The sequence below is a fragment of the Musa acuminata genome, chromosome BXJ3-6 (genome assembly GCF_036884655.1).
Source record: "Musa acuminata AAA Group cultivar baxijiao chromosome BXJ3-6, Cavendish_Baxijiao_AAA, whole genome shotgun sequence".
In the NCBI taxonomy this organism is placed as follows: Eukaryota; Viridiplantae; Streptophyta; class Magnoliopsida; order Zingiberales; family Musaceae; genus Musa; species Musa acuminata.
Genome location: NC_088354.1, coordinates 12,699,637 through 12,713,173, shown reverse-complemented (window position 1 = coordinate 12,713,173; position 13,537 = coordinate 12,699,637). Strand labels below are relative to the sequence as shown.

General features: G+C 44.4%; 2 protein-coding genes across 2 annotated transcripts; one reads left to right on the top strand and one right to left on the bottom strand.

Annotated features, from left to right (window-relative positions):
- Positions 1-28: 28 nt before the first annotated feature.
- Positions 29-3,076, top strand: LOC135639959 (copper transport protein ATX1-like). Its single transcript, XM_065153994.1, has 3 exons — positions 29-185; positions 2,228-2,303; positions 2,613-3,076. Exons 1-3 carry the CDS (start codon positions 177-179, stop codon positions 2,855-2,857), a joined length of 330 nt encoding a protein of 109 aa, XP_065010066.1. The 5' UTR covers positions 29-176; the 3' UTR covers positions 2,858-3,076.
- Positions 3,077-9,929: 6,853 nt separating this feature from the next.
- LOC135640068 (serine/threonine-protein kinase D6PKL2-like) lies at positions 9,930-12,865 on the bottom strand. The gene is made up of 2 exons (XM_065154188.1): positions 12,199-12,865; positions 9,930-11,060 (listed from the first exon to the last, which is right to left on the bottom strand). The coding sequence occupies exons 1-2, from the start codon at positions 12,747-12,749 to the stop codon at positions 10,241-10,243; spliced, it is 1,371 nt and encodes a 456-aa protein (XP_065010260.1). The 5' UTR covers positions 12,750-12,865; the 3' UTR covers positions 9,930-10,240.
- Positions 12,866-13,537: the final 672 nt, after the last annotated feature.

The window sequence follows — 13,537 nt, the reverse complement described above, 5'->3', positions numbered from 1 at the left end:
ATATTTACCAGATTCCCAGCCAGCTTTACCACCGACTCCGTTGTCATACTCGCCCAAATTGCCCTTCCCGTTCACCGCCCTTTTTCTTCTCCACTATATACTCGGAAGGGCTGCTGTCTTCTCCGGCCAGAGTTGTAGACTTGCCTCGCTGCAATCTTGACTTGTCCTCTGCGTCCATGGCCGAGGTATGGTATTTGATCTTTCTTTCCTTTCTGGGTTCTGAATCGGTTGATTCAATTTCTTCCCTATGTTCTGGGTAGTAATTCTTGTCCCCGAGTTCGATCTGTTGCGAACCAGAACATATGCTTCAAAGTGTTAGTTTGTGAGATGATAAGGTCGATCGTCACGATTCTTTTAGGTTATATTGTTTTCCCCTTTTCCAACTTATGCAATCCTCGATGCTGCAAGAGATCAACTTATTGCTATTATTATCCGTCCGATTTGACTAATCATCTTACTATTCCCTGTCAGAAAAACACGAAGATTATATTTGGTTTCAAAATTAAAATTAATCACCAGTACTACGAACTCCTGTGTTTGATCGAAGAAGGAGACTTCGGTTAACATGTAACATGAATCAAGTGCGGAAAGTGGGGACATTGCGCTACTTGCATACGAGGGAAATTTTGAAGACATTTAGATACATGTTCCCCGTTACTTGAGATTTCCCCCATAGCTGTTAATATGTTTTCTGAAGTAATACAAGTTGGCTTTGATGGGTGATGATTGATTCCCATAGAAAGGTAGGTAAAATTTGTTAGTCATTCATGTGTACCATTCATCGATTATTCAGACTAGGGTTGCTTGTTATCTCAAGGACCTGTGTAGTTTTCCTTTTTTGCACTTAGCTTTAAAATTAAGATGAGTAGCAACAAAGATTAGGTAGAGTTTTGTGGGTTGAATAATTCATGGAATATATACTACCTCATAAAATTTCAGAGCTCATAGGATGAAACTGGTGCTAAATGTAAAAAATGCTTTAGCATATGCATATACTGAAAACACACAACAAATGGTTATACTTGTGCTTGGCTATAGGTATTACAAATCTTATATGTTAGGACAATACTCCTAGTCAATTAAGCACTTGGTGCTACTTGATTAATTTAGGAGTCCTATTAGCTATATTAGTGAACACTCTATATCATATTCGTCATGGCCTAAGTTTTTAATCAGCTGGGCCTTTGCTTCCAAAGAGGACCATTTAAAATAATAGTTTGGAAAACTGAGTTGAGACCTTCGTATTTGACCTCAAAATGAAAAATGGAAACCCGACTGGTCTGGTTTTGTCGTTGGATCATATTAGCAGTTTACCTGGATAGGACCAGCAGACCCAACCGATTTTTTTTTCTCATCGGTCTAGACCATACAAATGCATAGTGACCGAATGACCCTAGTCTTGGCCATGTCAGTCACTAGTTCGATTATGATAATTGTGTTTAGAAGTTTCAATCTAAGGTTTGGTAGCGTATCACTGTACCAGATGTTGGACTATTTCTAATTTCACAAATATTTGTCAACGCAAGACCTGAAACTCCAAAATTTTGAAAATTTAAATTTGTTGTGTGCAGTTTTTAACTTTAGGCATGATAACCCGTTTCTTAGGAAATTATTTTGGCAAATACAAAATTTTATGCAACATTTTACACACTTTTTACTTGCTTTTCAGTACCATCCTCCTGTTTGTAGTTCTTGAAAAGCTGAAGAATATTGCCCCGTTGTGATAAGAAAAATTGCCATTTAAACGAAAATTTTGGTTGCAACTATCTGTTCAAATATTGCACAGCATGCATATCTGTTTGTCACATTGGTATGTCTTACTACACTGTTTGGTTTCACATTGATATTTCCTTACTATACCATTTGGTCTCACATTGGTATTTCATACTACACACTTGGGTCTCACATTGATATTACTGACTACACCATTTAGAGTCAGTAATCGTTCTATCTACACCATTTTGATTCACATTGCTATTTTTTTACCACTGTTTGGTCTCACATTGATATTATTTTACTATACTGTTTGGTCTCTGACTCATTCATTTTCTCCTTTGAACTTGAATTATATTTTTCCATAAAATCTGGACTCCCAATTTCTTAGGCACAATACTGTTGTGAATGTATGATGCTATGTTGGCGAGCTATTATTTTAATTCAGATTAATCCTTGTAATTTGGTCTGTGATGTCCAATACTGAGAAATTCTTGTGGTTTTCTGTTTTCAGACTGTTGTCCTCAAGGTTGGTATGTCATGTCAAGGTTGCGTTGGAGCTGTTAAGAGGGTTCTCACCAAAATGGAAGGTTGCTTAATGTTTTTTCGCTCCCTTTTATCCCGGTGCTATTTCTTGATCTTTGAATCTCTTCGTGCTCATGATTTTTATTTATGGTAAACTATAATGCATGATGTTCAATACCGTATAACAAGTTTTCTGGCAACTAGTGCTGCCATGATTTAGATTATTATAGTTCACAAACGTTAAATTTCCTGTTGGCAAGATCTTCATTTTTCTTCAACAAATATCTATACAACAAATATTTCTGGTTGATATGAGCAACCAGAAAGAATACTTTAACCAGCTTGATGTGTGCATCTTTTGTTTGTATTTTCAGGTGTCGAGTCCTTCGATGTGGATCTGAAAGAGCAGAAAGTGACAGTTAAAGGCAATGTAAAACCCGAAGACGTTTTTCAAACTGTTTCAAAAACAGGCAAGAAGACTTCCTTTTGGGAGGCTGAACCTGAAGCCAAGGAAGCTGCTCCAGCTACTCCTACCAAGGAAGATGCTCCATCTGCTCCTACCGAGGAAGATGCTCCATCTGCTCCTGATGCTGCCGCCAATGTTACTACTGCAGCATGATGCCTCTATCTGTAAATCTTGTCGGACGCATTTGATGAATAAGTCGGATCTCATGTCATTTGATCTGAAAGTATATTATGTTGCTGATCTTGATTCCTGATACTGGTTCTGTCCATCAGATAGTATCTCATCAGATAAATTGTGATTTATCCTTTCCAATGGACTCATCTTAAACCCTGGGATTAGATGATTAAAGACAATTTTAGGAAGTTGCTTTTATCTAATGTGTAGTTTGTGTTGGTGTTTGTTAGTTTTCCTTATTTGATGGCTTCGATTCTATACAGTTTGATTAAACTAGTTATTTATTGAACGACCTGCGTTTGTAACTTGAAGGGCTCATTCGCACTGGAATTTGTTTCTTGAGGTAATCCTATTCTTGAGCTCGAGTTGAGACTCTACGCGGGTTAGGAATACGGTTCCAATGTCGTTCAAATCCAAATGACGCTCTTGTCGAGCTCGAGTCGGATCAATTCTACGCGGGTTGGAATGGCGAATCCGGACCCGTTCTCCGGATCAGTCTTTGCCAACCGCAAGATCAACCTCCCGATAGGCAACCGACGGTCCTGATGACATCTCATGCGACTGCGGGGTGCTTTCCACGGGTCAATGTAAACCCCGTCTCCAGCCCCTCCTCCCACACCCTTGCTAAACCAACCCTACAAGTGGCGCCATTTCCTCGTCTCAGCGGCGGATCTCGCGGCCTTCCCAGGTAATGACTCTCCCAGTTCTTTGATCTCAATTTTTCTTGCTCTCTGCCTTTTTCTTCGTTGGTTTTCCATGCTTTACAGCTCGCCCGTTCCTTTCTCTATTTCGTGATGTTGTTGCTACTGGTGTTTTTGTGTGCACGATAATAACTATGTTCATATCCCGAGTGTTGCAATCTGTGTAACCTTGTTCGGACCAGCGGCCGCCTGGCATGAACGAATACTGAAAGCTGAAGCCATGCTTCGGACTCCCGTTATAACGACCGACGCGTAGCTTCTTTCCGGGGGAAAATGATAAGGATAATAATGGCGATAAGACTCGGGTTGACGTCAGTTGTCCCAGATGACGCCTCACACCTCAATCGACCCGACAGCACCTGATCAAACGGACCAGAACGTCGGCCGAGGCGCATTAACGTCCTGCTCAGGCCCAATCTTTCATGTCACGCCAACATCGCTGTCAGACGTGGTCGGGAGTACGATCCTGCTCCCTGCAAAACAGGCACATCAGACACAGTAAGTCACCCTATAAAAACCCCACTCCTGAGAGGAGAGGGGGAGGCCGAACACACACAAAAATGCCTCTTCACATCATCTAACTGGATCGTCGGAGGGGTCGGGTCGAGCTTCGACCCGACCTGTGTGCAGGTACGAAGACGGAGCTACTTCCCCATCAACGTCGAGGAGAGGGACCCTTCCACGCGGGACGTCCCAATGAGCCTCGACGTGATCAGATTCGCACGGCCGCCCACATCAGCAACCCCGAGAGATCTTGAGCTAGATCCCCGTCATTCGGATCCGAAACAAGCCGTGTCGGCCCCGAGACCACTGCATAAAGTTGTTTACACGAACAGTTTCCTATTTCACCACTTTCATTATGTACTTAGGGTTATTTTTTATAAAATGTGTTATGCCCCGCAGAAAAGTAGACTGTCAATCTCAAACCTTTTCGGTGATTATATTTTTTCGTTTTATGCAAATTGATCAACTTCATAGAAATTGTATTAAATCTCATTGGTTTATGCTCTGTTGTGTCTGAGGCAGTGAGTGTTGCCCCAAATGTGGTATTGAGAAGTAACACAGGGTGTATATATTGTCCAGTTGTAGATGTCATTAGGTTCCCTGCAATTATACCAATGATGAGCATGCAGGGATGAATAATGATAGCACTTTCTTATTCTGAGTTACTTTTCTCTCGAATCTTCTAAACTAGTTTGATTTGTTTTAATGCTTATCTGATAGTTATTTTTTCCCTATTATCTTTCACTAATATGATATTTTTCTTCCTCTAACCTCAATTATATTTCTACAGAGATTTGACATCAAAGCTTGTCCTACTACACCAATTGCATTCCGGATATAAGGTACTCAAGATTCCCAAATATCTCAACTCTACCTTACTATCCAAGGCTTATTCAAGGAGTTTTGCCACTATAATAATAATAATAATAATAATAATAATAATCACATCAGCTTACCATCTATCCACGGGCTGGGCGTCATTCCAGGGGAATCTACTTTTAGCTACTTGCAGGCTGGGATATATTCTAATGCCCTCCTATCTAATAAGAAGCTAATCGATGCTGTCAGTCAACCTCTGTTGTGATGACTGAGCCATCACCCATTGATGCATGTGATCTTGTCATCAGCTCCCTGTAGTTGACCTTGACATCAGTTTGAAGGAAACTATGCATCCACAAGAATTCTCTGAAAAGGATGTTGAATCGAGTAATATATTACGAAATGGATTTAATTTTATTCGTTAAGAAGATGAGTATTTATATTGGTTTTGAGGAATAATTTTTTTTTGTCATGCACTCAAATCAAATCATCTATTCAAATTTATGATTTATCTTTAAATATTAGATTTTTATATATCTTTCTATCATGATTTTTCATGCAAGATCTGCTGACGAAAATGAAAGTTATTGACAATGTGTTTCATACGTAAGTGGAACACTGGATTGGATTGGTACCGAGGAAGATGACAATAAGATGTTGTGATTTGGTTGAAGTCCATCGGCTTGATTTCTAGAGCATTGCGAGTAGCGGGAGGATCGTCGCAATCGGCGATATTGTAAACCTCCAAGGATGAGAGGAGGCAACGGTTGCTCGGCCTTAATGATCGAGCGCTGGAGAACTCGGCGGAGATCGTCCCATGATTGGAGCATGAGAGGATGGTAGTAGTAGCAGTAATAGGTCGGCCCAATGAGTAGGCCCCCAAATGAGTAGCACAAAGAGAGCTTCATCGGTGAGGAAGAACAACTTTGCTGGCAAAGAGTTCTTGGGGCAGACAGCGCTCAGTGAAGAAAATATGTTGGATGGCAGAGTGCGCTCTGCAACTAGGTTAGGCGAGGTAGAGCTCCACGAGATCTAGGGGTAGGGAATGCCACCGGAGGAGGAGCAAGAGATGGAGTGCTTGGCCTACTGCTGTACAACCGTTGAGAGGAGGCGGTGGGCTCAGCGAGCCTCCGGCTGTCTGCAAGCTAGCGGGCGACTGCGAGCAACGATGGGAGCCGGGCAGTGAAACCCACGTGAGCGGATGGCGGCTAGCATGCCCTGTGGTGAGTTGGAAGGGGGAGCACTCGCTGCTGTGAGGTGTAAGGGGGAGTGCTCCTTGGCCGGAGCAGTGGGCTCCTCGGCTGGAGCAACGATGGATGCCAAGGGTGAGACGAGCGCTTGGTGCAAAGATGAGTGCTTGGTAATAGAGCGCTCGGGGTAGAGATGAAATTAGCAATGACAGAGAAATCTTGCTGTCGTCGATCGATCATCGGTAGATGAGAGATTGTTGTCGCTAGACAGCGAAGAAAAAAAAAAGGTTTTGCTAATGTCAGCAGATCAGTGAGAGAAGAGGCGAATGCTCAGCTCGCTTGAAGAAGCAGGCGGCGAGGTTCCATGTAGTGGGAGAGGAGGGATTGTTGTCATTGGACAACAAGGTTGACGATCGACGAAGATTGCATGGCAAAGCGAAAACAAGGTAGGCGGGGGATAACCGTGGCACGAGAGGAGGGAGGAAGGTCAGAATGGCGACGACCACGGAGAGGGTCGAGGAAGTGGTAGTAGATCAGCAGATGCTGTCATCGGCATACCAGTGTCGGACAACGAAGATAAGGAATTCTTACTCGAGGTAAAAGAGCTCTGATGTCATATTGAATTGATGAATATACTACGAGACTTAATTTTATTCATTGAGAAGATGAATATTTATACAGGGTTTTGAATAAGAGATTTTTCTCAATCATGCATTTAATCAAATCAGCTACTCAAATGTATAATTTATCCTTAAATATTATATTTTATATCTCTCTATCAACCTTTGATAAGGTGACATGCGCTGGAATCCAATTCCCTAACGGCGGTGCAAAACGAGAGTTCTTTTCTTCTCGACGAGGAACACAGCATCTGGCTCTTGGAATGATCACACGTCGAGGAGATGAAATATTATGATTGCAGGAGGCCATTAGGAGAGAGCAGAAAAGGCCACTGTGGGGAGCAGCAAGAGACGAGCACGCCGACGTTGATGACGTGGGACCCGTTCGACCGTGTTCGACGCAGATCGACGCAGAAGGCCCCACGGCGGGCGGTCGTGTCGGACGCCGATCCTTCCATCTCCATCGACACACTGAGACAGCACGCCGCTCAGACCCCAGAAATAAAGCTCGCCACCATAGTAGCTATCAAATTTATAACAGAAATTTCGGGATCAATAATTAGATTCATAAAATAATTATTTTTTGGATTAAGAAAAAGGCGAGCCGATCTAATTCCGTGTCTTCATGATACATGCAATAACTCGCATGTACAATACGATGAATTGTATATGCTAATTTCTGTTTAGCTAATAAATATCTAGATGATGAAGTTTCTTGGATCCTGGTGATGCATTACAAAGAAAAAAAAATAGTGAACGAGAGAACGTATAGATAAACTATCAATGTCGTCATATAAAAAATATAGATTTTGATCCTATACAAAAACGTAGGGTTAAGATTCATTTTAGTCATTGTAATTTTGGTTATAGATTTTTTAAGTTTTTATGGTTTATTTATGTATAAAATAATCTTTATATTTTTAAAAATATAAGCTCCTTCCGTCAAGTCTGAGTTAACAGACATTAGAGTTTGCTTACGTGATATGTTGACTCATAATAAATCATTAATATAATGATACATATAATTTAGATTAAGATCTATTTTATCCCTTGTGGTTTTAGCTATGAACTCTCTAAGTCTTTATGGTTTACTCGTATTTAAAATAATCTTTATGTTTTTAAAAGCATAGTATATAAGTCTCTTCCGTTAAGCCAGAGTTAACAAATATTAGAATCTATTTATGTGATATGTTGACTCATAATAAATTATTAATATAATAATATGTATAATTTAATTTTTTTTTATAAAATTGAGACATTCATCGATGATGAGAGGAGGCATTGTTGTGGAAACAACCAGCAACAATAGCATCGAGTCGCTATTGCCTAATAAGGCATTGTATACACGTAGCCTTTCTCGCGCTAACGACGTGCTTAGGAGCTTTTGGTCCTACAGCAGGTGGATGTGCGTCGATTAGTCTAAAGTTAGGCATGCAATTGTTTTCTAGTCCCTCTTCCTCCTCTTGGACGTTTTCATCCCTATCGCCTTTCACTTCGTCCTCTCCTACTCCCCCACTTACCACGTCTACGATGTGGTAGTCTAGCTCTCCCTCACCTCCGCCTTTGACCTCTCATATCTTTGCTTCTCCGCCTTCGTTCGCTACTACGACCTTTGCTGCTTTCTCTTCCTCGAAAAGCCGATCGAGGAGAACGAGCGGGTGTGGGAGGGCTACATGGTCTAGCTCAACCGCTCCTTTTGTTTGCTCTTCGTCTTCGTGATATCGTGATTCGTGGGGGAGGTAGCTTACAAGGTATTGTGGTACTCGTCGGGATCGGAGCGGGTGTCATTCACGGTGGCAGGCAGCGCCATTGTGGCATGCGCCTTGGAGTTAGCGAATGACATCCGAAAGCTCCTAAACTTGTTGTCAACGTGGGAGAGGCTGCATGTGTACAACACCTTACTAGGTAGCAATGGCCTGGTGTTGTTGTTGGTGGTCGCTTCGACGATTATGCCTCCTCCCGCCATTGATGAGATGTCTTAGTTTAAAAAAAATTAAATTAAATTACACATATCGTTATATTAATAGATTATTATCGATCAGCATCACAATAGCAGATTCTAACATATTTTAACTCAAATTTGATAGAAGAGGTTTATATATTATATTTTTTTAAAATATAAGAATTATTTTAAACATAAGTAAATCATAAGAGCTTAAAAGATTAATGGTCAAAACCAGAAAGACTAAAATAAATTTTAATTATAAATTATACATATTATTATATTAATAATTTATTATAAATTAACATGGCACGAAAGCAACACAATTATTACTCCTCCACCAATACTCTTCTGGTTCGGAGGACGCGAGCCCGGAGAGATCTGATGGAGAGTTCTCCGGTTGGTGAGCTTTCATGGCTGATACTGATGTGAACCTCATTTGTAGTTTGCTGAAAAGGGGAATCTCTTTTTGTGTTTACTGGAGAACTTGATTGGATATGTACAGAAATCTTATAATAATTATGCTCCAGTCATGTACATTATACTAATTATGATAAATGCTTATTGTGACTGAAAAGATGTCTCACTGCCTCAAAAGTGTTTGTTGCAGTGACATATGAAAGGCATCGAGGGAATTGACAAGAGGAAGAATATAGTGATTGACACGAAGTATTAATATAAAACACTTAAAGGTTTTAGCATCGAGAAACATTTGAAAAAACGAACTTGATAAGGAAATATGATATATGGATATTCGAATGTCATAATATTATTATCAGCTTGCTTGACTCTTTGTAACTCCAAAGCTCTGTCAACCTCCTCCTATATCACTCAATCACATCACTTGTTTGATATAGCACATGATAATATTAATTATAATGTTTGTTTGATAGTTTGATCAACTCTTTATGGAGTAACCTTCAATAATTCTACGCAATCATTCGTATGAATTATTCTCAATTATTTCCAACAGTTATCAAAGCCAACTATACAAAAAAAAGAACCTCAAGCAATGTTACTTTATCTAAATCCTACTTATCTTTCTATTACTTAGCCTAAGTATTTGAGGAATCTTTTTGAGACACACTTAGGATTCCTACCGAACCAATTATTTTACGGAACCAACCTTATGTCAAATTAGGAAAAGGATTAGGATTGACTCCGTAGTTCTAACAACCTCCGAGTTAGCAGTGTCGAGAAGCGCCACGTGACATGTTATTACAACCTCCGAGTCACGAGACATGCATTGTTTAGGAACACAGAGAGAGAGAGAGAGAGAGAAACTACTAATCTATATTTCTTATTTATATATTTATATATCTATATATATAATCTAAAAGCTTAAAGAGTGGATCAACAAAACCGGCCTCCCCCCTTCCCTACCGCCCAAACAATGCACGTCGGTGGCCACCACCCAGCAAAAAGACCCCTCGACTGGTCGAAACCCGACCCGGAACACCGACGCGTGTCGGTGGCCGGTTCCTTTGCCCTTTGACCGCTTTGACTGCCACGCATCCACGTGAACACCCCAAGCTTCTGACCTACCGCTAGCGTTGACCAAAACTTTTATAGGATGGTGTTTCATCTCAGTAGTACTCCACCGGCGTGCCCGGACAACTGTCGTCCGAGGCGTCCCGGCTGAGACCCACGAGGCTGAACGGCGGCGGCACGTACGGCGGTTGTGCGCACCGTAGCAGCGCCCAGTTCACGCCGTTGAAGAAGGGGTGGCGCTTGATCGAGGCCGCGCCCATCGTGGAGCCGAGCCGCCGCTCCGGGTCCTTCACCAGTAGCCCCACGATGAGGTCCCTCGCCGACGCCGACACCGCCGGCTCCTTGGGGAACTCGAGCGCCCGGGCCACGATGTTGGCCAGCGTCAGCTCGTTGTCGGGGCCCTTGAAAGGCGTCACGCCGTAGAGGAGCTCGAAGACGAAGACGCCGAGGGTCCACCAGTCCACCGCGCTGCCGTGCCCCTCCCCGGAGACGATTTCCGGTGCGAGGTACTCGTGCGTCCCCACGAAGGACATGGACCGGAGGTCCACCGGCTCGGCCACGAACTCGAGGCACGGTCCGCGGCGACCGGGCTTCTTCTTGCGCTTGCGCCTGGGCTGGTGGAAGCAGGAGACCGCAGGCACGATGCAGCTCGGGAGGATGCAGGAAGCGGCGGAGAACTCGCCTCCGCCTGCGCCGGCGGCGGATGACTGGGGCGGGAGGGGGAGCGGGTTCTGGTCGGACACGATCTGCGCTGCGGTGGGAGTGGCGGAGTCGCACTTGAGGGAGAGGTCGAAGTCGGTGAGCATGATGTGGCCGTCGGCGCGCACGAGGACGTTCTCGGGCTTCAGGTCCCTGTACACGATGCCCATCATGTGGACGTACTCCAACGCCACCACCACCTCCGACGCGTAGAACCTGCAGAAGCAGACGACACAACTCAACACAATCCAACACATCCTAAAGCCACCACAAATCATGCATCGAGTCACCTAAACTGAGATGCAGGTTGCGCATGCATGCATGCATAAATGACGCAAACAAGCTACAAAAAGCCTGTTGCTTTCTTCACGAGGGATTCCACGTGAAGCTGTTTCCATTGCACGACTCGGCTTACTTCATAGTAGACGTGGGCAAGCGATCCCATTAACATGAAAACCATGGCCCAACAAACATGGTCAGTGGGGACTGTGCGCCTACAGCCAAGTCCACAGGACGAGATGAAGGCTGGCATTTGGGAGGAGAGCGGTGAGGACGAGCATGTGAAGTGCTTGTTGGAGTCCGAGAGCTTTCACATGTCGCTCAGCCCACTCCGACGTCGTAGTATCCGGGAGACTCTGCACCATAGTTTAAGACAGACAGTACACAGCGTGTAATAAAGTGTGAACGTATCAAAAGAAATGGGTGGAATCACGTCAGGAGGAGTAGGAAGCTAAGATCTCGAAGCAGATGGTGTCACACGGGCCACAGACACCGTCCCCATCCGACAGCTAATGTCGAACACATGGCTCCAAAACGAGCCCCCAACAAGCACGACTTAATTCCCACTGTTCTCTGTAGATGACAGACACACTGGCCATGCCCCCACAGGTCATGTCCCGGTGGCGGATGTAATTGATAGAACTCGCCATGGGCTGCACGACATGGAAGGAGGAGAAAGAACAGCGGCGACAAGGAGGGGTGGGGGAGGGGAGATGAGCTGGGTTGTGCCCTTGTTTCGGGTCGGGAATGAAGAACCGAAACCACGTACCAATTGCCTCTCATCGAAACAATTGGTTCACCGTCTTCCTCAATCGACGCTCTCGAAGAAGGTTACTTCCCGAATCCCTGGCTACAGCTTGCTTTTCTTTAAAGCTAAATCTCGAATCCCAAGATAAATTCGAATGAGAAAAAGACGAAAGTAGATAAAGGAAATTAAAAATGATAATGATAATAATAATGATTATAGCTATTATAAAAACAATATTGCTTGCGTAAATTTAGGATTTGAAATTAAAATAATAAAAAAGGAAAGGAAGGTGGGTGGGTGCCGCTAATGTGCGCATGGGACGCATACCGGACGGCGGCGTCGTCGAAGCGCTTGCCGGGCTGGCGCTGGCGGAGGACGTGGAGGTCGCCGCCGGGGCAGAACTCGGTGAGGAGGCAGGACCAGCGGTCGTTCTCGGCGCAGGCGTAGAGGCGGGGAAGGAAGGGGTGGTCGATGGACTCCAGGATCTCCCGCTCCGTCCGGGCCCGCCCTTCCTTGCTCCGACCCTCGAGCTCCTTCTTGTCCATCACCTTGGCCGCGAGCAGCAGCCCCTCGGCCCCCGCGCACTTGAGCTCCGCCAGGTACACGCTCCCGATGTCCCCGCTGCCCAGCCGCCGCACGAACCTCAGATCGGACATCGAGAGGAGGTCGCCCCCGCCGGCGGGTGGCGCCGACGAGGACTTCAGCCGGCGGATCGCGTCGAGGACGGGGTCGCCGGTGGGGCGGGACTTGTGGATGGTGCCGGACAAGGAGGAGGAGGAGGAGAGGGAGCCGGAGAGGGTGGAGAGGGCGGAGGAGCCGGAGCGGTCCGACGAGCCGAAGCTCATGCTCTCGAGGTCATCGGCGAGGTCGTCCGGCATGGCGACCGCGAGCAGCAGACGAAGAAGGTGCTCGGCGAAATTACGAGAGTGGGGGTAGCAATCGAGAGGACGCCCCACAAAATTCGTAGAAGGGCGAGGGACAGTGTGAGAGAGAAGACAAAAAGGGAGGGGTTTTGTGAACGACGCGGCTACGTGGGCCGGTCGGTGATAGTTGGGCCTCATGGTGGGTCTCCATGATGGGACCTGTGGGGCCTACGGGAAGCGGGCATTCCGCGTCCTGTGCGGACTCGGTCGAGTGCGGTGGTGTCTCGACATTGGCGAGACGCGGATAATGGCATCAAATCGTCCGATGCTGGACGGCCCTGATCGATTCCCCGCCGCTAATCTCGTGGCAAGCAATTAAGTCAAGTGTGGGGGAGAAAATGATCTTTCAAAGCTAAATTTATATGGCAACGACTTATTAATGGAAGTGAGTCTCAATTCCAAATATAATGAACGATATGAACACATTATTATGGCAATGTCAAATGATTTTATGAAATAAAGAATCTAAAAATAATTCCGATTTTAGGTTGATTTGTTTCTAAAATCGAAATTAGATTAGGCGGGCAGGGGTCAATTATATCCTCAATCTTATATATAAAATCTCAATCATCCGCTAATGCGAGGCCCCACCAGTCCGCGTGGGACCATCCACAAGTCCGATGTGACACAGGAAAACAGACTGAACTAATACATAAATAATATTTTTTTTAAATAATATTAATAATATTTTTAATACATAAAATAAAATATGATAAACGAGTCAATAAAAATACAATAATTAA